Raw genomic sequence first — 27,910 nt, 5'->3', positions numbered from 1 at the left:
AATTTTTATATAGTTCAATTCAATTACAAATATAACCTATATCTATAAGACTAGGTCTAATTATTTCAAATCCATTAAGCTAAAATAAAAGCCAAGTAAAAGTAGGAATTAGTTCAAATAACCAAGTTCACACAATAGATTTCTAAACTCTCGTGATAGTCACTCCACACATATTTGAAACTTACACAAGCATCTCACTTGTCTTCTAAATATCCCACTTATGATATAATTGAAGATTTTCTTGAAATTTTTTTACCAAATTCCTTCAACTACTAATATTGGAATCCTTTTAATCATGAGATAGAAACATGTTTCACAATCTGTATAAAGAGACAAACTGTTAGAAGAAACTAAAGAGAATATTAGAATAACAAAAGGAACTTGCACGAAAAAAATAATGTTTACCAATATATATAGATCTCACCTAAATATTCATGATGTTTTGTTACAAAAGTTCTGGAAAAAAAAAGGGTACCCCGTTGGCTATCAAACCAAGCACCTTCCAATTCTAATTTTTAGGTAGGTTCCAATTCCTAGAAGTGGCGGAATCGGAAGCTACCGGTATGCCATTTTAGTTCCTCCCAATTCTTTAGCCCTTAGTCCAATTCTAATTTTTAACTAAAATTTTTTATATTCAAAACTTCACATAAACTCAAAAGAAATTAGGAAAATAACCGAAAATTTGCGCTTCTTCTCATAATTATTTAATCACCCAAATAAAATAAAAAATTCAAATTTCTATCAAACAAGATTATTAACTTCGTATCATTCACTAAAACTTTTAAGAAGAATATTTGAGTTTGAATATTTATCATATTTATAAAACTTTAACTAACCTAATACACTGATTATAAGTCTAGTTATTTTATCTTAGTTTTATCTATCTAACCAATATAAACGAATCCCCAATTAACAAAAACAAAAAAAGATTTCATATTATAATCAAGCGGCTTAACCAATTCAAATTATTATAAATGGTTGAATAATCACTTTATTTTAGACCTCAAGAGGGGGAAAATGGGCAATTAGCTTTAGAACTTTTAAAGGTGGTAATTTTTTTCCTTTTTTAAAGTGACAATGAAGTATTCATTATGTAAGTCCCATATCATCAATTAATAATTGTAACCAATTATTTTCAAAAGAAAAATCCCAATTGTATCATACATTCAAAAGTAATCCTAAGGAGGTTTGACAAAATAGAATATTGGCAGCAAAGATTGTATGGTTATGAATACATAATTCATTCAAAATTGAAAGCATAATATTGTGTTTGAATAATAAGAAGCATATGGGTGATGCATAATCCCAGTGCTTTTTATAATTCTGTGATCAATATTCCATACACTAATGTTTTCCAAAACTAAATCATTACCATTTCAATATAAATTATTGTGCTTTAATTTCTCATTTAAGACTAATAATACATGATAAGAACTTGCATTATTAGTGCTTGTCCTTTTTTAACCAATGTCAACTTTTTTTGTTATTCTTTAAAGCATCCTATATCATTCACCATTTAAATGACATTTGGATTTTTTTTTTTTTCTTGGATTTGATAGCTTTCACCTGAATAAGGGCAAATTTGTGATTGGTAGTTTATAAAAGAAGATTGAATGAACAATAATGAAAGCATAGGAGGAGCAATTATGTGTACATCCATATATACAAACAATGACATGTCTTTATATGATTAGATGTTACTTTATCTTTAATTTAAAATTACTCAATTATATGATAATATATCATTATTTGTGTACATAATTTTATTAAAAAAAAAAAAAACTCAAGAAATTAAGACTATAGAACTAGAGGATATATGATCAGTTTCAAAGACTCTGCTTTACAATCTTTTCTAAACCATCAGGAAACCCTTAAAATATGAAGAAATTCATAAATATGAAAAAAGAAAAGAAATTTACGATAAGCCTTTTTTTTCCTTTTTGAGGTGGTAAATTTTGGAAAGTTGACGTGGGTGAGATGAGAATGGAGAACTTTACTTTAGAATATAAAAGTACTTCCAAATTAAGCATTGGATTCCATGTGGGATAATTAGCACTTAAATACAACAGAATGTTAGGTAAAAAAACGTCTCATTCAAGATTTGCCCATGTATGAAAACTTGGATGATTTTGAAAAGCAATTCATTCAAAAGTAACGATAAAATCTACTTTGTAAATATGATGAGGTTGAATTTTTCAATGTCCTCACTAGCTATATAAAGGGACCTTTTGATGAGATTTAATGTAAATGATAATGTTCCTTTATGGTTGATTTTACAAGAAAATCTATCTTGAATCAGAACAGTAAAACAAATTAAACTGCCTCTTTTTCCTAATATTTTTAAGACTCTTGTTAACACATCAGCATGATGCATAATTATTAATATACAAATAAATACTCGTTATAAATACACGTAATATTACTTTTTGAAAATACCTGTAAACTGGACAAGCAGTCTGCTAAAGAAAGACTAACCTGAAAAAGCAAAATGATCTACACTGTAAATTTCTGGATAAACCACCAGATGATAAAAACTTGAAATTAATCAATGAGAGCAGAAATTTTAAATTATAGCTCTCAACTTGGAAATATGAACAACACCAGAGACGCTGTACTAAATTTCAAAAACAAATGCTCTTGCAAATTTGCAATAGTAGAAGGGATACTCCATTGATATAGTCATAAGAAAATAAGTGCTTTCAAAAATCATTAACCTACTCCTTTCTATGTATACAACTAATTAGAATAATTGAACTCACCGGATACTAAGATCAGCCATATGGGAAGCACATTAATGGCATTTTAATTTCTAGTCATCAACGTTCTTCATGTACTCTTTTGAAAGTTTGGTCTCCATTATCAGTTGTTGTTCTTGAAGGAGAGAATAACCTGACTCAAGTAAAGCCTCAACAGTTTGCTGTTCAATCAAATGTGAAAGACACATTATTTGCAGCTACTTTAGATAGTTTAGATAAACCAAATGATCGAGTGAATTGAAGACTTTTTTGGCATTTTTGAAAATAAGAGATGAGAGGAAAACACAGCATGAGGAAATAGGAAGGTCGTGATTTATATTAGAGTACCTCAGGAGGAGTGAAAGCAGGAAGTTTTTCGTTGTCTCTTTTATTGAGAAGCTTGTTTCCAAGCTTTTCAATACCCCCAATATCATCTATCCACTGCAATTAAAATGACGTCAGACACATGTGCATAATGATTTAAATTTTCATAAGATAATCCGTTTCACTTCACAATTTCCTACACATAGAACTCAACTCAGCTAAGCTCTTTCTCCTGGTTATACATGGGGCTGGTGACATGATTTTTCCTGCCCCATGTTGCCTTATCTAATGGAAATATAATCTGTCAAGTTCCTTGTTTAAAACACGGAATTTGCAGGGAAAACTAAATGCATCTATGGCAACCAGTTCATATTGCCAAAACATGTATCAGTCTGGGTATCCAACTGCGGTCAATGAGAATAAATTTCTTCATTTCCTATTCTCACTATAAAGTCAGTCATCAGATATTTCTACCTAGCTATGTGGCTAAAATAAATAGTAAAATAAAAAGCATTATGACATTGCCCTTCCTGATGAAAATATTAACAATTTTGAACAGGCAAACCATTACAATAATATCAGAACCTTTGTGCATGAAAACACCATAAAAGGTTGCTAGAGTATCTCCTGCTACATAGAGAAGAAAGTTATGTACCTTAGAAATTGATCTGTCATATGTTCGGGACCTAAGAGCTCCATAAAAGTCCAAAGCTGCTCAATCAAGAAAAATTAGAAAATGATAATGCTACCAGCCAACTCAAAACAACACAAAAAGATATTATGACAGCTCCATCTATTGGTGCACCCTTTTTAAGTGTGTTCAAAGAATATTTAAGTACCGAAATGATGCTAAGAAAACCTTCTCAGCAATAGAGACAGCCTGCAATATATTATAATTACATAAATCTAGAATCAACAATGGGATTTAGAGAACAATGCTATATACACCCAAAAGCAAATTCCCTAACATTATTAAGTCTCAGTCAAATTTCAAAAACTAGTATTTGGTTGTCAGAAAATTTAATATGCAAGTGACAGGACAAACTTATAATTTATTAGAACTCGAAAGTGTTTGAAATGTTATCATTTGAACTCCAAGAATAAAAAAAGCTCTTATGGCCAGGACTCATAAAGTTGAAAGGAAAATTCTTTGGAGGCAATCATTTAAGAAAAATATAGATTGAATGAAACTGTATCCACAAAATTGTACTATGCTGAATAGCAAGGGCAAACGACACAAGACAGTGGTAAAGGTAGTATACTTTAGCCACTAGAATCTTATTGTAAGAATATGCCGGATTAATGATGCCAGGTTGGATTTTATCAACTAATAGCAAATATCAACCTAGGTGGAATTTTATCAACCAATAACAAATATCAAGCTATCTTGCTGAAATTGCAATATATATTATTTAGTTAGATCTTATAGTTTCCAATTTAGACAATTAACTTACAGGATCATCACTTCTTAAAGCCAATCACAATTCTATTCACTATAGTGATACTGTACTCCACATGCATACGAAAAATCCTACTCAAGTATCATATCCAAGAAAGTAAATCAGCACAATAACGTCTTAATTTATTGTTACTTTCCTCTCATGCATTATACTGTTGAGAGTAGCACAGAGGATATTCCTATGCAGGCAGTGGATTACCTTGATTAGGAAATGTTTTCACAATGCTTACAACATCATCTTTGGATATGCCATCTTTCTCATACATTCTATGAACAATATTCACAATGTCTTCAAGATTTGGCCGCCTGTTTAAAATATATATATTTCAGAAAATGGTTCCACACAGAATCACAGTGACAGAAAAAATAGAAACCAACAGATCAATTATCAACAAAATAAGTCCCAATTACTGCCCCAGATCCTCAGTCCTTTGGTGATCGTAAGAAATGATGTGAATCGTCAAAATAAACAAAAGCAATGCAACATAGGCAGAATAGGAAAGCTTAGCTAAAAGCTGCAAAAAGTTTTCAAAAAGAGAAAGAAAAAAATCCTCCAAAACATAATCATGAATTAAGGATAGAAATTAAAACCCTTGCTGATTCAAAATCTTGGTTCTAAGCAATGGTTAGCTTCAACGAATCAAAATTTATGATGCTAAGTAGGTCAAACAATAATCAAATTCTAAGGTTATGAAGAGCCAAAAATGGTAAAACATGAGAGAGAGAGAGTATAAACAAATGTGACCAAAAAAGATAAGGAAAAGGACTCTGAATTGTCAAATAACAATGCACATTAACTTGTGCATGAAAAAACAGGTAGAGATGAAGTAGCCATTGAAGATAAAATAATATTCAAAGTAATATTTACAATAGCATACAAAATTATGACACAGGTACTAGATAAATGAAAATTACAAAATTAGCTTTTTACAAAAAAAACCTAACTACTTTGATTTTATTAAGAATTTATAGATATTACAACATTAAATAAAATTGAAATCAAAATCATGATGAAAATGGATCTAAATTTGCTTCACAATAGACCGATCATATACAGAAGAGAATGTTCAGTATTAAAAAATAACTCACAAGTAATCCAACATTGAAGCAACTAAAACTGTCAAAACTAGTAATTGATAGAACCAGACATTGGTGCTGTTCTCACATATGTACAGCATGCCAATGTCAGTAGCACCCTATACAGTGGAGCTTTCTAATATCATCTATATAAATAAAAGAAACTATAATGTAAAATGTTATGTACCAGTAGAACTTATCCATTCTTCCATCTCGAATCAAGGGGGCATAAATTGTTGAAAAATCATTGCCAGTAGCAATGATAGGAATTCTATTTGTAATATCTGTCTCCCGCCAGTCTTGCCCAACACTAACTCTGGTAGGATTATCTGCCAAATTCATCAGAGTCCCAACCACAATTTGATTGTTGACTGTCATTTGGGTGTTTCCTGGAAAACAGTAGAACTTAATGCGTAACCTTAAAGTAGCTCGTATGAAAAATTGATAAACAGAGTATATAAAATCAAATAACAAAAAAGAAAAAAAAAAAAACAGATCTTGCATGAAAATACAAAACTAAAGCTTTGATTTGATTAACGACATTATACCAAATCTGCCAAGGCCAGCATCAATATCATTGATCATCAGACAACTCATCTTGCCCTGCAGAAATGCAAAACACTGATCAGTGGATCAACAAAGATATAAGTATAGTCCATATCTAGAACCGGTAAGGTATACATCACATGTACTGTATATCAACTCATAGGTAAATCCTATTTTTAGTCGTGTGCTATTGCTATGCATCTTCTAAAGCTAGGAAAGAAGCTGTTAGAAACCTACTAAAATCACCCCCAACCAACTCGCACAGCCAGCACACACAACCAACAAACAAAAACAGAATTGATTTTCAGGAGGTAAAACAAAACATCTAAAATGAAGTAACCCTCCACTGTATTTTATATATTCTCAGATGGATAATTTTGCCCATTTAAGAGGTCGGTGCTCTCCACTTCTGGCTATTGAGAGACCAGAGCTCTCCCTAATTCATCAAGATTTCAAGAGGCTAGATCTCTCCCTCGATCAACTAAAGGTTGCCTCAACAATCCCTCTCTTATTCTTCCTCCTTTCATAATTGCCCTTGCCTATTTCATAACTGCCCAATTCCCACCTAAATATGAGTCCTAACATTATCCGCCCCTTTGAGAACACCTTGTGCTTAGGGTAGAAAAATTGGTAAGTTCTCTTCTTTCATGATATGCCAAACAAATATCCATTCCTTTATCTCATCTTTCACTAAATCGATCCTTCCTATCCTCATAATCAAAACTACTCTAACATCAATTTGTTAAGAACTTACTCAAATCCCCCTTTAACAACTCACACAACTAGCACCCACAAACATAATTGATTTCCACAAGGTAAACAAAATAACATAAAAAATGGAATAACCCTCACCTGTATTTAATATCTTCTCAAATGATTATTACAACTATTCGAGAGGCCAATCCTCTGTACTTCTGGTTATTCAATAGGTCAAAACTCTCCCTAATATATCTAGCTTTCAAAAGGCTAGACTCTCCGCCTCAATCAACCAAAGGTTGCCCAAACAAAATCCAATTTCTTCTCCTTTCTCTTCTTCTCTAATCTCTCTTTTATGCTTGCTCATTTCATAACTGCCCATACATATTTCATAACTACTCAAACAAATTTCATCAAAATATTAGTCCTAACAGAAGTTTGAGACCTTACTCCATTTTTCTCAAACACATATAAAATCAAATAGTTAAAGGAGTTCTCCGTAATATATGGATGGAGCATATGAGACGATCTTTGTGCTTGTAAGTCATATATGTAACAACACAATAGTAGAATTATTTGAAATATCTGTTCTCATAACTTATATTCTTTTAGGAGTATAATTCGCTATCTCGAATGGTTACTTTGTCTCCTCTCTTTATGACATTGTGTATATTATCATAAAAGTTTAATGGATATAAAACATGCAAGTAGTAAATAGTTATTTACATATAGTTATGTTACTATAACAAAATATCAATGGAGACTTTAGACAAATGGATTACTTTATGTGAAGGCCAAATCACAAACCAGAAAAGAACACAATAAACGTACTAATAGCAAGAGTGGTCTTAATGTGAACCCTAAAAGCACATTTTAAGGCCAATAAAATAAATCTTTTTTTATGATATCAATGCATCTAAAATTATGTTTATCTGGTTTCATATAGATAAATTGCATCAATAAAATCAAACTTTTTGTTTAATAGGACGCTTGACATGTGATCTTAGGACACACAATCCTAATAGAAAAAACATATTGTATAAGAAACAACATATAACAATAATATTAATCTCTATAGCCCTAGACATACATATATGAACAGTTAGAATGGAAAAGCTTCTAACTTGGTTCTGGACCACTTGAGAAGCTGTTCTGTAGCGTTCTCGTATCAGCCTTCCTGGTTCTCCTGTTTCAGAAAACTAAATATTAGCTTAAAAAATCACAGCAGATATATAAAGGGATCTCTGTTAATATACAGAAAAAAAAGAATTGATACACCTCTATTGGAAAGAATAAAATAATTAGCAATAAATAAAAATGCATATAACATAATATATTGTAAACAGATTGAAGAAGAATTCATCAAGACCAACATGTTCTGAAATTATGGATCATGATCTCATGAAAACATAATTAAACAATCTTTGAACTTCAAAATCTCCCTGGGCGGTGACACTCAAGAATGTGATTATGGACTTCATCTTAAATTCACCAGTTCTACAAACATGTTTTGAAATTTGTTCATTTTAAAATAAAATAAAAATGAGGAAAAAAACAAAAAAGAAGCAAAACAGAAAAAAGGCATGCTATGAACCCATCTCACCAGCTCTTTCTGACTCTAGCTCCCCAGCAGACATAATCACAGGTTCAATTCCCATAGCCTGGAAAATTAATTCTGTCTGAAATGATTTTCCTTGCCCTTTTCCTCCCCAGATACCTTTCTTTCAGAGAATATTCACTTAATGAGTATGTAAAGAACCACATGAAGGGTAAATTTAATATAGTTACACAGAATCATGTAAATCCACAATTAACAGAATAAAATTATGTCAGAATGTGAACAAGTCTCATGACTAGAAGTGTTGAAAATATCTATATGATGAAAATGACATAAGAATATTAGAATACGGAAGCTTTTAGTGTCAGAGCAAACATGACTTGTCAAGAAAATATGACAAGTCAGTACATTTTAAGAAGGAAACATAAATATTAAAGTGCTATGAATACAAAAACCTTCTTAAGAAAAATGTGTTAAATAGACAATAAAAAATGATTTTGAATATATACCTAATATCAAAGGAACTTTGGCATTGAGAAGATGAGCAATGTAGTTCTTCACAATGTGACACACTGTATGAACAGCAGAAGCACAGAAGAAAACAATTAGTAATATGAGTACATAACTGATATTTGATGGCAACGTAGCAAACTTTCATACACCCACAAAAGCACAATGCAAACAGAAACTTAGGTCTTGAATAATCATCTCCAGAGACACAACTTTTCTCTCCACCCATAAGTCTTGAAAAACCAGACTGCCTTATCTTCAGGTTATAATTGACCACTCTTAGCTGTATTTTGTATCAAAGATGTAGTTAACCCATCTTTTCATAAAATTCAACTTAGCAAAAAAATAATAATAATAAAAGTCATCACTTCTTGTAATTTTACTTCAGCTTAAACTACTGCTTACCTTTTTTATGGTTTGACTTTTCCCTGAGGATTCTTAATTTTTTCTTTGCGCATCAAATATTATGCTTCAAGAGAAGAAGTTTATCATTTTCCATTAAAAAAAACTTCTATAACCTCTAAGCTCATAAATTCTGAAGAAAAAAAGAAGATCAGTTTCAGTTATCAAGAGCAAGCGCTACTCTCTAATTGTTGACAAATACTCCATGCTAAAATGCTTCAGCCATGGATGCTGATCAATTAACTGATTGGCTTCTTTGTAAATCCTGTTACGCAAGGAAAATTATTATGGACCTTTGATCATGTCTACTTTCATTTGGAGGAATGAGATGCAACTCTCTCTCTCCCTCTCTCTCTCTCTCACTCTAGATATCTTACACATTTTAATTTGTTTTCTATTCTCTAGAGTCACTACTAACCTAACAGTCACTGGATTTTTTTATTAGCCTTTAAATAAGCCTCATCAATCTAATTTCTAGCTGCCTCAACATCCAATCTTATTATAGCTAAATGATCATCAAAATGCTGTCCTGCTTCATGGACATGTCATTATCTCTCACATAGATTAATGCATAACTACCCTATCATGCCCAAACATCACATGAGACAGATAATTGTACACTACAATTAAAACATAAAGCTTCAGACTATTGATTGAACCTGTGACAATTTTAGGGTAAAGAAAAGAAGAAAAAAGGTCAGTACAGTCTTTTCTACAGTACTATTTCAATATAATTCATCACACTTTCTTCAGCTTTGCCCAGTTTCATAGAACTTACCAACTTTATCCTGTAAAGAATAAAACAGAAGAAAAAAATGATAATTAATGTTAAAAATTGAAAAGCTCATGCATAAGAGAAAAGGAAATGACAGGAAAATTAATAAAATGGGATCATAACCCCTGATCAAGATACACAATCAGCAAATAGGGTCAAGATATAATCAATGGTTTTTGCATGGTAATAGAGCAGCTTAAGAAAGAGAAAAAAATGCTGAATTTTGAACAGCAAAATACTGATAAGATTGCAATAGCATCAAGAATCTCAGATGACAATAATTTAAGAGTGATTCAAAGAAAATTACTGAGATATAATTTTAACTAATTCTCGAAGCAAGATTTGTTTTGGAAACTGAAATAACTAGACCCTGCTAGATAGATGGGGTTTATTATTTGTAGTAGACACCTGTCTGACGCTACTTTATCATTTAGAATCAATGTAAATCTTTTGTCTCTGACCAAATAGATAAATAACCAAAAATTTCAACTACATACATAAAGGCTAACAAATTTGCCACTCTCTCAGCGTAGAAAACCATTCGAAAATAAATTATGTGCATACAATTTTTGCTTTAAGCAACACATTAACATTGAGATTTGATCGACTGATCATATAAATTTCAAAGTTATACCTAAAAAGAACCCCATTTCATCAATGCTCCAACATCATTGTAATAAAATTACGCATTTTGACAATTCTTTTAGATGAATTTACTTGTAGTTCAGAAATTTTTTTTTTTTCTGGTTAATAATTGACTCTAGAGAGTCAAGGAAATGCCCGGATAAACCAGAGTACAATCAGCTGACATGAAAGCTAACAGAGTTGGACACCTAAAGGTCAGTGTTTGGTAGATCAACATAGAACATATAATTCAAGAAAGTCCACTGAAGTTGGAATTCTACTTGGTAAATTTGCAACTTCACTGGACTACAGCATATACACTATCATGGGAACAGGGAAGAGAAAGATTATAGTGTTTCCTGGAACTGTTTTTAACATCATAAAAAACATTGGCAAACAGTTCAGGTAGACAAAAACGCTATAGCTTCTTTTGAGAGAATCACTTGATGTGTGTTTCTCTCAAAATCATATTTTCAATTTTAAGTGTTCTCCTATAAAGCAGTTTTAAGTGCCTTTACAGATGCAGTTTCTGTAAAAGCACAACTAGAAAAAACTCATAATTAGTTTTAGAGTGTACTCAACACTGTCTAAAACATTTTTAAATGTTGCGCTTTTATATTTATCTCATAACACCCGTTGAAATATATATAAAAGGCTTTTCCAAAAGCCCTGTTAACTAAAATACTCTAAAGCACACTGTACTAGTAACCAGCCATAGGAAAAACATGATCAACTCTGAAAATCAGACAGACAGAATAGTTAAATTCTAGAGTAGCATGGCATTTGTGGCTCATTTTTTTTCAACAATGAATCAGTAAATGTATATAAATAACATTTAACAACTACACCAAAGACATTAGAAAGGGCTTACCATGAACATTGGAGCTATGTAATAATCCCCTTGAAGATACTCAAACGACCTCGTCACCTTTTGTCGATAATCAAACACAATGTCCGCTGCAATTAATGAAAGAAAGAAATTTAAAATATTAACAAATCCCAATAGGAAAGCTTCTCTCCAAACCCTTAAGCATTATAAATGCCTGTGTAATTCACGGTTCAGTTCAATCCAAATTTCACGCAATTTTTGCTATTTCACCCAAGTCTGCAAACTCTCTGATTATCTCTCATGTCCTCTCTCTTTCACTTTGTCAAAACAGCTCAAACCAAATTATTCTAATTCTCTCTCCTGTTGTCACATTCTCTCAGTTCAATTAACTCAAACTAGATTAAAACCAAGTGAAATTCAAGTTCTCTCTCATTTGGTCACCTTTTCTTCTCTCCCCAAACAACTCAAACTTGATTTGAAATAAGTTAACCTCCAATTTTCTCACACTTTCTCAAATTTCCTCTCTGCTTTAACAACTCAAACTAGATTAAAACTAAATTATATGTCAAATTTCTCTGACTTTCTCAGATGTTCTTTCCATCGTAACAACTCAAAGTAAATTAAAACCTAATAGATCCAAAATTTCCCTCAGTTATTAGCATTTTCTTTCCATCCAATCAACTCAAACATTGCAACAAAGTAAACTCCAGATATCCTCTCACTTTTCTCACAATTATTTCCATCCAAACAACTTAAACAAACTACGTAAAATTCTAATTTCTGTCACTTAGTCACATTTTCCTCTGTGCAAACAACACAAACTACATTATAACGAAGTAAAATCATTAAAAGCATTCCAAATTATTCATAGCTCTTCAAATGCAACAATACAATTTGAACACCAGCAATAATTTCATATAACTGAAAGCTCCACAATTTTCCAAGAGGAGCAATAACTTACAGTCTTTTCCGAGAAAGTTGCCGGCGAAAAGAGGATCAATGACTCCAGCCCTAGCGCCGACGGCAATGTTCATGTTATCAGCCTCTTTTCCAAGCCTATACAGATAGTCATTCCCCTCTGCGTCCTTCGTCTCCCACGACGATTGTTCTGATAATCTATTTCTCCTTTCTGGCTTCGATTCATGGTCACTGTTACCGCTAGTGCTCGTGGCATTATTATTGTGGATTTTGCAACAGAAAGAGACGGAGAGTGGAGGTGACGTTAGGGATTTCTTAGGAGAAAGTGAAGGGAAAGGGGAAGAGAGGCGCGCGATGTTCACGATGACTGTCATTTGGGTTGTAGTTCTTTGTTTTTGGTTGGTTTGTTGGGCAGTTATTTGCCGCCACAAAATGATGAAGGAGGGGGTTGTGCTGCATTCGTGGTCCAATTCCAATAAAATGGTGTGGATTATTTCAAATTTAAATAAATTATTAAAAAAATTAATTGCATTTATAAATATAATTTTAAAATATCACAAAACAATGAAAATATTTAATCAAGAAAGTTGAGGGAAATTAGGGTTTAAAAAATAATTAAAAAAATATTAATGAGGAATTTTGTTTATAATCAGGGAACCGTCTAATTTTTCCAAATAGACAAATTTTAAGATACAGTGATCAGATTCATAATTATTATATTTGATAGTTATATCTAATATAATTAGTATTACATGGACGAATAATGAGTATAAATTTGAACAGATATAGTAAGTACAAATAAGAAAGTATTACTATACGATTAGATATTATTCAAATTTGTACACATTGTTTATTTATATAACTCATTATTTTATCCAAAAATATATATATAATATTTATTTAAAGAGAGAATTAAATACATAATTAAAAATTGTAAAACACAAAAAGAGATGATTCAACATTATCATTGTCCAATGTCTCAAATTCATTTCCATTTTTAAATATGATTTTAAAGAAATGGTAATCAAAAGTTTGATAACACAAACTTAAACTTACTAAATTTTTTGTAATTTCAGATATTATTCTTCAGAAAATTATGCACTTGGTTTCTATCCCCAACCCCTACAAATGGTGTCAAAGTTAGAAATAGACATGACATATAAGTGGATTAAAACGGGTGTAGATTATATCAATACGGATGTGGATTAAAAACAGATTGAGTTATACAGGTAATGATACATAAAACTCATACTCGTCGGGTATGAGTTAACCTATAGGTTGTCCACTAATATTAATTTTTCATTTTGTTCTCTTTTATTTTTATTATTTTAATGCATTCATTTCTTAATTTTCAATATTTTTCTCTTAAATATTTTATGGGAGAACAAACATTTACCTCAAATTATAAGAATGTATTATATAAATTTAAAAAATTTTAACATTGAATACGTAAGGAAAATTTATAACAAAGTATTTATTGTTCATATTCTTTAAATTTGTTTTCAACATAACAAGTTCTTCAATTTTCAAATTGATTTGAATTCATTTCATGTTAAAAAAAGAAAAAAATATGTAAAATTTATGTTAAATATATTGTGAGTTTAATGTTAAAGAGGAAGAAGATTAATGGAAAATAAATAACGATGGACCCAAACATACCCGACCCACCCATAAAAGCTCATTACCCACATATATTAGTCCAAAATGAATACAGATCAAAAAATTTAAAACTTATACTTATTTTTAGAGAAATTACCTATAGATCCGACGGATAACCCATCTATTTTGTTAGGTCAATCCCCACTTTTGTCATCGCTATGTGTCTACTTGGGTAAACCAATTACAAAAACCGACATAAATATAAAAATAAACTCATGCCACAATTATTAAAACATATTTATTATTAAAACTATCATTATTAAATAGAATGTATGACATCCTAAAATAAGTATGAGATAAGATAAGAGAATAAAACTTTTACACAAATAAATAGTACAAACTAAGGTGATAACTTATAATTAAATGATACGATTGTTTATTTTTTCTCTTTAAAATAATCCAATTAAATGTTATTACATTTGATAAATAATAGAGACAGATGATTGGGATCACAAGGATAAAAGATAAACATTTAATCCCTTTTTCTTCACTCTGATAGTCACATAAAAAAAAGCATAAAAAGAAAGAACAAACATAAGATAAACATATAAAAACTTGAGGCCAAATTGAACCTTCTCACAAACTTGACATCATTGGATTATAGTCACAAATACTCTGTTTAAAGATGTACATTGAGAGCCAAAAGCCCTACATATACTAATATACTATAATAGGCTAAAGGCCAGTGCTTAGACTTCAGAAAACACTTTCATAATAACTAATTACTAAAAGCTTAACTGAGATAATGCAGAGTCTGGTCTGGTCTGCTACTGCCTTTGGCAACCACCATGACTTATATTCCACTGTGCCCCGCATCCATAGCAAAACTCAAACTTGCACCTGCAACCGCAACAACACCCTTAATACAAATTCAGCTCTCAATTAATGAGCAAACACCAAAATCTATTGAAAATCCCTTTTACAGCTTTGTTAAATCCACAAGTAATCCAGTGTAAACTTAATTCAATTTAAAGTGTATAACAGTGAAAGATGAACCCATATTGAATCCAAAAGACTAATCTATTAGGTTGAATTATAAAGCCTAAAAAATTTCTCCAAATGAGAGTATAGAGGTTATCAATCCTAATCCCTTGTTACCAGGCCCTCAAAAGCCAATCAAGAATTGATGTTGAATCCAAAAGATTACTCTGCAATGTTATGTGTATACAATTTTAAGTATACAAATAATATGCCATCATATGATTAATGTTATTTTATTCTAAATTCAAAATTATTAAATCACGTAAAGATACATCATTTATGACCCGATTGTATACTTAAAACTATGCACACATAGTTTTATTGCTATTTTTAGGTGGATTATAAACCCAATTAATCAAAACTCTTCATACAAGAATCGGCAACTCATCAATCCAAATCCCCTTCAAATGAGGCCTTCAAAAGTCTGGAAGAGCCTATATCATGCCCAGGTGACTATTTATTAGGCCTAATTATAAGAACTAATACTTAAAAACCCTCCATATGAGAATGCTGAACTCATCTCATCAATTCAAAACCCCCTCATATGAAGCCCTCACAAAAATACCATTTCTCACAGCAAATGTCAACTCAAAACACTAACATTAAACAATGGTTAAAAAAACAAGAAAAATACTTTACAAAACTACTTTAATCAGCCTTAATTAACTCTTAATTAATAAGCAGTCAATAAGACAAACTAACCTGCAAGTCATATGTGGGCAACCATCAGTTCTTTCAACATAGTATTTGCACATGGGGCATCTACTCCATTTCTTCTCTTTGGCAAGCTCTCTCACCATGAGATCCTCCCCCCCTCTTTCATCCACACTCAGCCTCTGAAACTCCTCACATTCAATCCCACAGTGCCATGGAACATAACACTGAGCACAGAACAATCTGTGGCAAAAAGGGCACTCAGAGCTTGTTATAACTGCTCCATCATTTTCAATCAACAACATGGCTGAGCAATCCTTGAAAGGACAGTAAAACCTCTGTGAAACATCAAACATTTCTTCACAAATGGCCTGCTCCCAAAGTTCAACCACGCCCTTTGGAAGCGAAGGCCTGCAAACTTCAAATTCCAGGATGGATTTGCAGTTCAAACCAGGACAAGTCACAGTGATAACATTATCCTGGAGTTTTGTAGCCACATGTTTGCTTATACAATCAAAACAATAAGAGTGAAAGCATCTCTCAGTTTTAAACATTTCATCATCTTCTTTTCTTTCAGCACAAATCTCACAGAAACTTTGAGAAGACTCACCAGATTCCAGTTCCACCATTGACTCCTCATGGTGGTCCAAAAACTGAACGTTGTGGTGGTCTTCACTTACTTGAACAACCCTTAAAGCGGATGAAGGAATAATGATGTCACTCCTGTTGGTGATCTGTAAACTGACTGTGGAAGCCATGAGAGCCTCCTGGAACTGCAATTCTTCAGCATATTTGGAGTCAGAAACCGGGAGAATAGCTTGTTGATCACCATTTTCTTCATCAAAAAGTGCTGAGAAGTAAAGATCATCAACAGCAAGATCAGGGTCACACACCAATTCTTGTGCCATGATGTTAAAAACACTATGAACTCTACAAAACCGAAATAAACTCTATGAGGAACACTTGCAGGGAATTTATTTTATTTTTAATATATATATATAAGTTGAGTATTCGAGAAGTAAGTTACCCTAGAAGTAGTTTAGTTTCTATGAAAACTCTTTGCCTTTTGACTTGACTGACCGTATTAATGCGTTTGTTGTAAGCCTTCAACATCATCCAATTGGGTACTGGAAAAGTAGTGACAGCCCCGTTTTGGAATTTTAGTTGTGTTTTCAGAACAACTTCGTCCCATTTACTGGCTTTTCATTTTTCAATGAATATATCTTATAATAATTATGGATATACATTAGAAATTTTGATCGACATTTTGCACCATTTCATTTTTCAATATATGTATTTTATGATGCTAATAACTATAATTATATATTAAAATCTTTGATTAATTTTTTGCAACGATATGGATTTTAGAACTTCTTGCACAGTCAAAAATATATTTTCTTAATTATTAGTTTATGTGTACTAATGATCATAGGTAAATTTAAATTGAGTTGATTTGGCTTAAATTTATATTTGATTCGAATAAATTAAACTTAAACTAATGTAACACAAACACCCACGAGCAAGACTCAGGGTTAATTTAATCATTTTATAATTAAAGAATGTTTATAGATGGGAAAAATGATTAAATATAAAAGAAAATATAAATTTTAACTTGATAAATGATTGTATATAAAAGATACATACACTCATTCACAAGTCTACCAGCATAAACATTATTCATATTGTGTCACGCCAAAAAATATAATAAGATTGACAAGTTCATCGGAGAAGAGGATTCGGACGATCAGAAAGTGTGTTTCGGCATCAAACTCTGCCATGATTAGTGATGTGGTGTGGCGTGCCATGATTGAAGAATTTGCCATATAAATTTCTGTTTCAGTCATGACCTTTTGGCTACAGTATGCAACAAAAGATCACTAACTTACTGTCCATAAGGTGTTTTGGTTATACAAGGCGACTATGGTGACAACATTCTATAATTCCGGTGAATGTTTATTGGGAGTACAGTATCATTTGACAGTATAATTGTAAATTCAATCATCAACACCACCTTAAAAACTTGCCTCCTCTGTTGTTGGCCGCCTCAAAAAATACCTTAAACTATTAGCAAGAACCTGCAGATTTTACAAAACCAAATCTTAATCAGTAAAATGCAGGACTTGTTAATCATCCATGTCATTAGCCTTCATGACAAGGATCATTGTCACAGCCAACTTTACCTGTTGGAGAGGCTTGATGAGAGCTTGGCCCTTGTAGTTGACATGAAACTTTGCCTTGGCCAACAACCCCTGGTGCGTAAACATAAAAAAGAACGAATTATTTCCGTCTAGGTAAAATTAGATAAAATATATAAGTTTCAGTAAAAAATTACCTCTGTGTCAAACTCTCCTGATTCAACAGCAACGTTGATATCAGTGATAATCTTTACAAGGTCAACCAATAATCCTGGGCGATCCACTGTCTCCACATAAAGCAAGCTTTGATGAAGCAAAAAGAAAAATTAACGAGGGTAAGAGCCACATATTTTCTACATCCATTCAATGCACAAGATAATGGTAAATTAATAACTGCAGATATGCCAAGTCAGGCTATAGTCTCAACAACTATTGGCATGCAAGATCAAATTGTCATAAGACTAAATCATGCATTACCTTCTATCAGGACCATCATCAGAGACATTTACACGGGTTGCTATGTCCACATCAACCTGAAAATAAATTCCAACAAAGCAAAATGTGAGCCAAGGTTGCTGAGACATAATGCTCCTCTCCATAATTTACTACCTGTGTCCACATTCATACAACACTATGAACCTAAAATCATCGAAATACAACCCCTTAGTTTAACAAGAAAATGTTCAACTAGGGAGATTGAAAAGCTAAAATAGGATCAGAAATCAAAGACCTGCTGTTTGGGTGGATCAACGCCAAAGGCTACACCCATTGCTAACTGGGAACTTGATTCCTGGCACCAACAATTCACACTCAATAAGCTTTTCCGTTAGGCAAGTCCTACAGAAGGACTTTCACCAGGTGATATCTCAAGCACAAAAAGTAGGTTACCGGGTGATACTGAAGTAGATTGTTTATAACTGTCAAACGGATTGCCTCAAGCATCTCTGGATCGTCAACTTTCCTACCAGTAGAACTGCATAAAAGGTTCATGCCCAAATTAATCATAACAGTGGTAGGCAAGTTATTGAAAGAATTGATTCGACTTGCTCATTCAATTCAGGGTATGTGTAGTTCTTGAATCTATTTAACTTTGTCACAAGTACAACACATGTTCAAAATCAAATGCATATTAAACTGCAATCAAAGGTCACTTATTTATGCCAAGACTCAAGAAAAGAATCACATATATAACATAACTTACGCATTAGTGATGGCAAATTTGTTGTGTTTTCCAGAGGAGTCTAGATAGACATTTGCCTTAACAACATTCAGCCCAAGGTTTTTAAGTGCATTCATCTGCACCCCAACCAAGTGTCAAAATTTTGTATAAATCATAATATCCCAATAGATATATATACACAAAACTTAGAAGACTCTTTACTGCAAGAATTAAGATTCAATATAGATACAGAGAAGCAAAATGACACTATTAACAAATATCTAAACAGGTAAGTAAATTGCCCCATACAGTATCAAGAAGAGCCCCAAGGCGGTCACCAAAGGTTATCTCCACCACTGTTGCATCTGGATCAGAATCTAGATCCACTATCACTTTAGGAGTCGGAACTGTGTCAGTCTCGTTGTTACTTCCACCCTGTTCAAATTCAATAATGACATGCAACAACCACAGGAAACAGGTAAAGTTAGTACATACCATGCAAAACCAGTAAGCAATTTACAAAAGCAATCATACCTCAAGAGCTGTAGCTGAGGCTTGCGGAATTATCGTAGCAACTGAAGATGTCAATCTAAAAATGGTACACAACGAGAAAATTTAAACTTATGGTAACAATGCAAAAACATAAGTCCTAAACTCACAGACAAGTTGAATCCAACAATGAAAGGTCAAAATACCATTTAAAATATATTTAACTCTGAAACAAGCAAATAAGCAAAAACATTACTGTCAAACACAACAAATTACGGTAATTTGCAAGTGCGAAATAAATATTGGATAAAATAGTCAACTTAAAACAATTAAGCATATCTCAAACAGGTAAATTCTTAACCACATAGTAAATAACTTTCAAAGATTGAGATTAAACAAACAAGAAAATCCTTCCATATATGTGGTAAAATCTAGATAAATTTTCACCATGAATTCTATATGTTTAGAGATCTGTACAAATAGAGTAACTGGGTCAACATCTACCATAAAACTCCCACAAATTTAACCAAACATCATTATGTTTCAACGCCATATCCACAAAAATAGTAGAAAAAACGATGTTCATCAATCATAAACAATAACATTTTCAAAGCTAAAACAAGAACTAAACTTTCCCAATAAGAGCTTGAAATGAACATAACTACAATATAAAAAGGTATACCTTCTGCCGAGAGCACTGCAAACAGGTCTATCACCAAAACGGGTAAAGCAAGAAACTTTAAACTTGGGATGCTCCAAAGCTTTAAACTTGTTACCAGAACTCAAGTGAGCAGCCAAATGCAAAGAAGCTGAAGCCATGGTAGCAGTCATTGGGAACACAAATCAGCAGCTCAAAAGACAGGACCAACAAGAAGAAAGCAAGGCAAGAGAAAACGAGTACTAAAGAGAAGAAAGGGTGGTGAAGGAAGCCATGAGAGAGCGTCTAAAGAAAAGGGTAAGCTTGAAAAGGTATGGAGACGTGAAATAAGAGATTGGTTGGAGAGTTGTCGTAATATCCGCCATTAAAACAAGAGCAAAGTGGGTAAAGCCTATGTGCGTGATGAGTTCGCTTTCACTAGTTTTGGTTCAACCAATCCTCTGGGGTGTGTGAAATTATCTGCTACGTCCGTTCGTGATCTGATCTAGGAATTTGTCGGATTTTGATGCCATCTTGTAGAGAAAAATTTACTGGGTACAGTAAAACAGCGACGCGTTTGGTGAGGATGAAGTGAAGCGCACTCTCTAATCTTGTATGTTGCATCTACCGTATGCACGGATATTCTTTGGGAATAATCACAATATTGTCACCACTTTCAAGCCTAATTTACTGTAATCTAATATTTCACTAACTTTCCCATTTAATTAAAAAAAAATCAGATTACATAAACAAATCTTCTTAATTTATTTATATAATTGAAAAATTTACGAAAGCTTAACTCCTCAGAGTAATTTTTTCCTTAGTCTCTCATTGTTCATTTTATATAGCAATAATGATCCAAGTTTGAGATTATTGAATTATTACCGAGGCAATGATAATACATGATCTTAGTTACTTCTAATAAGTGGACAATATTTCTTAATTTTATGACTTTTTAGTTTTTAAAGTGGCTCCTTTGTTAATCTTTGGTTGTTACGTCACTATATGATAATCATAATCCAGATTTGCGATATCTAAAAATTTATAGGTTGTGTTGAAATTTCATATGATTGTTTGTAAAGATAGGGTACTATTTACAAAAGTAAAAAAAAATTATATTTTTTTACCGATTTGCCTACAGAAAGTTTCATCCAGACATGACTCATGGTGTCCTAAGCCAAGTTAAAACTTTGAAGTTTGGAGGGCTAGCGTGTGTGACTCTCCAAGACTCAACTGTTTTTTGTATTCGGTATGAAAAGTCTAATGATATGTCAGGTTTCATTATTTTTGGCTTGACATTGCAAGACTCAATCCACCCCACACATCTAGGGGGTTATCTTCAAAAGGCAACATTAGACATGACTCTTAACTGCATAATAATTGACCACAAAAAATCTCATCAATAAATGACCAAAGAAAATTATTGTTTACGTTGTTTATATTAAAAATAAATAAAAAGAAAAATAGATAATATGATTAAATAAAAGCCATTACAATAAATTAATCAATTATTTGGATTTTTTATTTTTTATCAAAAAGGAAATTGTAATATGCCCCTTATTAAATTTTGAATTTTACTCTTGCTGAGGCCAAGAGAGACCAAAAAATATTGCCAACTATGCCAATTATACTCAAAATTTTTGTGTCAAACCTTAGTGACGGGACTAATAAGAATAGAGTGAATAATATGGTAATCAAAATACATCATATTCACAGGAGAAGTAATACTTTATTTTATATATATTATTTAATTAGTTATTAGGCTCACCCATCAAAACCCTAATAATTTTTATTAGCATGTATTTATGTCCCAAATTAAAAACTATAATATAAATTATATCCATCAATATTCGAATGATCACATCTAATTCATAAATAAATTCTTTTTAGATTACATATTCACTTAGTTTTTATTAAACAATAAAAGACTTTATTAATGTATAACTATATTATTCTAATACAGTGTTATATGTATAAATAATATATATAATTTAATGTACAAACAATGATATATCACTATATGATTAAATAATTTTAAATTAGAGATAAATTAATGCTCAATCACATAATTATATGTAATTATTTGTATACATAGTTTTGTTATACGCATAATAATGGGTCATATGTATGTACATATTGAGTTGAAATAGGATGACAAATTAAAAAAAAAAAGTAATATTATATATACATATTTTTAGTATACAAACGATTGCACACATGATTTGTTATCACATAATTGAGTGTTACTTTCTTTTTAATTCAACATCATTCAATTACTTGATAATACATATTAAATGTGTATTAATTTATGTATTCAAAATATATATGTATAGTTTTATTTTAAAAAATTAATACAGATTTACCAATAAATCTACGTTTATCCATTTTGAATATACAAATAGATATATATTTATATGTGTTATTATGTAATTAAGTGATTATACATTAATAGTATTTAACATATAATATATATATATATATATATATATATATATATATATATATATATTTATTTATTTATTTATATTCCTAAAATAAGTATGTATAGATGATAAGGTTCACATACATCAGATCACCAAGATTTCCAAAACCAACTTTCAATTTGGTAAAGCAGCTGCTAGTTTGGCTCTTAAATCCTTTCTTAAAATCTTCCCTGATGCTGCCTTCGGAATTGCTTCAACAAAAAATACTCGATTTATTCTCTTATAAAACACAACCTGCAGGAACGATCATCACAAACAAAAACAAAAAACACTTTTAAATTTTCTACTTAACACTATTAAAACTCCTTAAACAAAAAAAAAAAATGTACCTGTTTGGCAATAAATTGCTTGACTTCATCCTCACTTAATTCAGAATCAATTGCTTTTACAACAAATGCTACAGGCACCTCTCCAGCTCGATCATCTTTCATCCTGTAAATTACAAAAAACAATTTAGTCATTGCTGTTGTTGGTCGTTCTCTCCGGTAACGTTGCTGAGATTTTAAGTCCAGTTACTTACGGCACAACAGCAGCATCACTGATTCTGGGATGGGTGAGAAGCATTGCTTCAAGTTCAGCAGGAGCAACTTGAAATCCTTTGTATTTGATGAGCTCCTTCAATCGATCAACAATGAACAATTCATCGTCATTGTCAATGTACCCGATGTCTCCGGTATGCAGCCACCCTTCCTTGTCTATTGTTCTCTTTGTGGCCTCCGGGTCATTCAAATATCCTATTCCAATATCATTTATATATTTAATTTTTTATTCCAAAAATATATATATATATAATTTTATTATTGTATAATTATTAGCCGTGCCTTTCATGATTTGATCACCGCGGATACAGATTTCCCCGGGCTGGTTTCTCGGAAGAGAAGCGCCGGTCTCGGGGTCGATGATCTTCATCTCTGCATTTCTAACAACAGTTCCACAGGCTCCTGGCTTTATTGGAAATGGTTGCCTTGCAAATGCCAAACCCATTGCTAAAACTGGTCCTGCCTCTGTCATTCCATATCCCTGCAAAACAATTTGGTTATTTTAATCATTAGTTTTCATTTAATTTTTAAACCTTCTAAATAATTATGTTTATGATCATCAATAATCATAACACAGCCGAAAATTCTGATAGAAGTACTAATATTTAATCATTTTTTATGGGCTATAAAGAAGGAAAATACTAATGGATCCCACTTTGATTAAGCACTTACTTATATAAATAATATTTACTAAATTAATTTAAAAATTCATATCATATGGTATACCACAATTACATAAAGTTTTATTATCTTACTTTATAAAGTGGCCAAAAGGCTTATTTCTTACCTGAGTTTAGATGTACTCTCAAAAGTAATATTAATAAAATTTAAAAAACTCAAAATATCACCTGACCAACTGGAGTTAAAATTTTCTGTTAAAAATAAGGGTAAAATCATTATTTCACTAATAATATTAAAAAATATAAAATTTATTACATTTTTTTCTCTTAAGTTTTAAAAACTAATATTTCACCTTTTTTAAAGTTTGTTAGCTTTAAAAAGTTACATTTTTCTTTCCCAAAATCTTAGAATTTTTTTCTTCCCCTCTAGCCACTTTCTCTGGTTATCTGAAAGGATGATGATAAAGCTTCTTTATCGACAAAGAGATCTATTCTAGATTTATTTACATATATCGATCAATAGTTTAAGTTAGAGAGGAAAGATCATCGGTGTCAAAGATAGTGGTCAGAAAACCGAAGAAAAAATTTGAGAGCAAAATTTGATTTTTCAAAATTAAAAAACTTTAAGTAAAGGTAAATTATTAGTTTTTAAAATTTTAAAAAAATATATAATGAGTTTATATTTTTTTAATATTATTAATAAAATAACAATTTTATTTATTTTTAACCAAAAAGATTTAATAACAATTATATTATAAATAAGATTTCAAATTTTTTGAATCCGTACATATAATTTTAGAATCACACTTAAATTTGGACGAAAAATAGCCCTTATAAAATCTAATAAATCAAACGGGGCAGGCCACATGTCATAATCATAAAACAACTAAAATATTAGTTGGAGACATGACTCCTAATTATGCAATTAGCTTAAAGTATGTGAATTTTACACTTTTGTCCTTTACGTTTCGTCTAAGTAATTTTTGTTCAAAAGATTGTTAAACTGATATTGTAATCATAATTAATTTGGTTGATCAATTAATCACATGAATATCAATATTCCAAAGCCATACCTGGCCAAGAATAGCGTTAGGAAATTTGGCCCTAACAGAATCTTCAAGTTCCTTCCCCAGAGGCGCCGCCCCTGACTTTATGATTCTGATCGACGACAAGTCATACTTGTCGACGTCCGGTGACTTCGAGATGGCCAGAACAATCGGCGGCACGAGCGGCGCCACCGTTATCTTGTACCTTTGTATCAGTTGCAACAATGAATTTATCTCAAACTTCTGCATGAGCAAAATGGTCGCCCCGGCTCTGAGCCCGCAAAGAAAAATCGAATTCAACGCGTAAATATGGAACAAAGGCAACACACACAAGATCACATCTTCGCTATGGAAATACAAATTCGGATTCTTTCCGTCAACTTGTTGTGCCACGCTTGTCACCTGTCCTTTGTGTGTTAACATCACTCCTTTCGGCAGCCCCGTGGTGCCGGAGGAATATGGTAACGCGACGACGTCGTTTGGGTTAATATTAACGTCCGGCAAATCCTTCTCATCGGCTTCCGTTAGTTCAGAGAAGTGTAAACAGCCGTCGGGGGCTGCGTCAATGCACATGATCTTGACGCCTCTTTTTTCGGATAAGGCCCTAACTTTGTCGACGTAACACGCTTGTGTTATTATGAGCTTCGCGTTTGAGGCTTCGGCTTGCTTTGAAATCTCTGCAGGCGTGAAGAAGGGGTTGGCCGCAGTGACGATTGAGCCGCGATGTGAAGCTCCAAGGAATGATAGAATGAATTCAGGGAAGTTGGGGAGGAGCAACATTATAACGTCGTACTGTTGAATGCCGAGCTTGTTTAAACCGGAGGCAATTTTGCGGGCGGTGAGTTCGACTTCGGAGTAGGTGTAGACGTCTCCGGTGGAGCCATTGATCAAACAAGGACGTGAAGAAACTTGAGAAATGTTCTCGAAGCAGTACGAATGAAGAGGGAGATGATTTGGGATGTAGATATCGGGGAGTTTTGAGCGATAAATGATCACTTTTTCTTTCTGCTTAGCTTGAACTTCCATTGATGGAAGGTATTGAATTAGAGTTGCAGAGAAATGGCAAAGGTGTTCGATGCAAGCCTCAGAGCAGAGAACCGAAGGCAAGATGTTTATAGTGACGTTGATATGGGAGGTGGATAAATTGGGGAAGGTGGTTGGTGGGGGGAGAAACGAGGGCTTTTGAAAAGTCTGAGGGATAGAATCGGGATTAAAAATGGTGATAAAAGTAAGGAAAGCAAAGCTCTTGGTGAGGGTCTCGGTGAGAAACGAGGAGTTGGGCTGGTGGGTTAGGTGGTGAGTGGGGTCAAAGTTTGGTGATGGCGATTGAATCGTTAACGTGGATTGAACCATGAACGTAATACGTGTAAAAATAAATTATATAAATTTATTTATATAATTTAGTGTAATAACATTTGATTAAATATTTTAAAAATAATTAAAAAAACCAATTAAATTATATTTATATAATTTATTTGTATCTATAATTTTACTGGATGAAATTGATGAACTGGGGATGGCTTTTTACCAACCGCAATATGCAAAGAAAGTTCTGTCATTGTAAGAGATCTAGACCTTTACCCACTACACCCTAAATGGTGGATTGGATTTTGCTTGCTTCGTATACTTTCGTGTTGCAACAATGGTCCAAGGGTACAAATCACTGTTGGTCAATTGTAATGCTAAGAATACTAAGTAATAGCCGGCCACTCAAAACAATGGTTAAATTATGATCCATGTATGACATTTTAAGTCAACGATGGTCAATATCGTTGACCACACTGGTCGCTGCATATTTATAATCATATATATTAAAATTAATATATAATTTTATTTGTTCAAATTTGGGAGGCATTTGGCCTAAGATTATCAAATATTATTTTGATATTTTATCTTCTATTATTGATTTTTTTTTTTTTTTGGGTTTGTCAATTAATAAGATATTATAATAATATCATTAAAATAATCCTAATTTTATTATAATTAAACACTAATTAAAATTGCTTTTCAACACCCAATAATTGGTGGGAAGACTAAAAAAGATGTTTTTTAAAATTTGTTTGGTGTTGGGGGACAGGCCCAAATAAATGGAGCCTAGAACGGATTCCAAGATAAACGGGTAAGAAAAAAATCTAAACAAGGACCCATAATAATGACCTAACAAATAAAGCCTAAAGTCGAGAAGTTTACCCCAATTGAAAGAGGCCCAAAACCCACTAATTAGTGGAGCAAAAAACAAGACACGTGGCACACAAGGAGATGGTATCTCCTACCATCCATGATTTCCTTCCTAACATAACTTCAATTTCCTAAATCCAACATAATTTCCACTTCCTAAATTAATAAAATTATAATTATGTATGATGATGTTGGACATGTTGGATAGGACTTCAACCCGATAGGGGGTGGTTTGATCCAATAAGTGATTAAACCGATAAATAGTAAAAAAAATATTAAAATTAATATTTACAAACATTTTTTATAATGAGTCATTAAATAGTCTTTTAACATTTAAATAAATTTAATTTGGTCGCACACATTCTCTAAATTGATAGAAGAGAAGTTAGATTCATATCTTAATAATGAAAAAAAATTATATTTTCTTTATAAAAAATATTGTTGATATCAACTACTACATATAGTTAGAATCAAACCACTAACGATGGTGATTCTAATAATTAGACCGTAGTCCAATTGCTAAACTATAAATCGTTTTTCTTTACTTAGTGAGGGATAGTCTGGTTGATTAATATAATCAATTTGATCTTATTTTTTAAACTTTGATGTATAATTATATTGACATGTATAAATATTTAATATGATGGTAGCGAGTAATAAAATAATATTTTGCTCAAATTTTCTGTTATTTTAAATTAAATAAAAAATGTAAAGACATGAAGAAAACAACAAATTAAAGGTGCGGGAGTGGAGAAGATTGGTATGAGAAAAGTTACATTAAATCAAAAGGTGCAAGTTGAACCAAAAGAGTTGAGTACATATATGTCGGTGATGGATAAGATCTTCTCTTCTTTTCTCTTCTTCTAGATCCAAAATT

The 27,910-nt window shown here is 32.0% G+C and overlaps 4 protein-coding genes across 5 annotated transcripts; all 4 read right to left on the bottom strand.

Annotated features, from left to right (window-relative positions):
• Nucleotides 1-122: 122 nt before the first annotated feature.
• Nucleotides 123-12,917, bottom strand: LOC123219796 (ribulose bisphosphate carboxylase/oxygenase activase, chloroplastic). 2 transcript variants are annotated; one of them, XM_044641784.1, is made up of 14 exons: nt 12,497-12,917; nt 11,578-11,663; nt 10,086-10,095; nt 8,905-8,967; nt 8,441-8,554; nt 7,962-8,023; nt 6,144-6,198; nt 5,783-5,984; nt 4,718-4,824; nt 3,715-3,770; nt 3,084-3,176; nt 2,760-2,917; nt 2,437-2,475; nt 123-320 (listed from the first exon to the last, which is right to left on the bottom strand). In XM_044641784.1, the coding sequence occupies exons 1-12, from the start codon at nt 12,825-12,827 to the stop codon at nt 2,810-2,812; spliced, it is 1,287 nt and encodes a 428-aa protein (XP_044497719.1). In that variant the 5' UTR covers nt 12,828-12,917; the 3' UTR covers nt 123-320; nt 2,437-2,475; nt 2,760-2,809. The 2 variants fall into 2 exon arrangements, with proteins under 2 accessions (XP_044497719.1, XP_044497718.1); XM_044641783.1 differs by lacking the exon at nt 123-320 and having other exon boundaries at nt 2,233-2,475.
• Nucleotides 12,918-14,678: 1,761 nt separating this feature from the next.
• On the bottom strand, nt 14,679-16,742 carry LOC123218531 (probable E3 ubiquitin-protein ligase RNF217). The gene is made up of 2 exons (XM_044640006.1): nt 15,796-16,742; nt 14,679-14,952 (listed from the first exon to the last, which is right to left on the bottom strand). The coding sequence occupies exons 1-2, from the start codon at nt 16,653-16,655 to the stop codon at nt 14,880-14,882; spliced, it is 933 nt and encodes a 310-aa protein (XP_044495941.1). The 5' UTR covers nt 16,656-16,742; the 3' UTR covers nt 14,679-14,879.
• An 812-nt stretch (nt 16,743-17,554) lies between these two features.
• Nucleotides 17,555-20,715, bottom strand: LOC123219450 (ACT domain-containing protein ACR11-like). The gene is made up of 10 exons (XM_044641428.1): nt 20,213-20,715; nt 19,576-19,630; nt 19,351-19,476; nt 19,084-19,178; nt 18,771-18,855; nt 18,613-18,672; nt 18,360-18,415; nt 18,080-18,185; nt 17,928-17,996; nt 17,555-17,822 (listed from the first exon to the last, which is right to left on the bottom strand). The coding sequence occupies exons 1-10, from the start codon at nt 20,359-20,361 to the stop codon at nt 17,760-17,762; spliced, it is 864 nt and encodes a 287-aa protein (XP_044497363.1). The 5' UTR covers nt 20,362-20,715; the 3' UTR covers nt 17,555-17,759.
• A 1,986-nt stretch (nt 20,716-22,701) lies between these two features.
• Nucleotides 22,702-26,047, bottom strand: LOC123219449 (4-coumarate--CoA ligase 1-like). The gene is made up of 5 exons (XM_044641427.1): nt 24,883-26,047; nt 23,472-23,670; nt 23,171-23,384; nt 22,980-23,082; nt 22,702-22,884 (listed from the first exon to the last, which is right to left on the bottom strand). Exons 1-5 carry the CDS (start codon nt 25,879-25,881, stop codon nt 22,765-22,767), a joined length of 1,635 nt encoding a protein of 544 aa, XP_044497362.1. The 5' UTR covers nt 25,882-26,047; the 3' UTR covers nt 22,702-22,764.
• Nucleotides 26,048-27,910: the final 1,863 nt, after the last annotated feature.

Source organism: Mangifera indica, chromosome 6, assembly GCF_011075055.1.
Source record: "Mangifera indica cultivar Alphonso chromosome 6, CATAS_Mindica_2.1, whole genome shotgun sequence".
In the NCBI taxonomy this organism is placed as follows: domain Eukaryota; kingdom Viridiplantae; phylum Streptophyta; class Magnoliopsida; order Sapindales; family Anacardiaceae; genus Mangifera; species Mangifera indica.
Note: the sequence above shows the minus strand (reverse complement) of the source record. Positions and strands in the feature narration are given on the sequence as shown.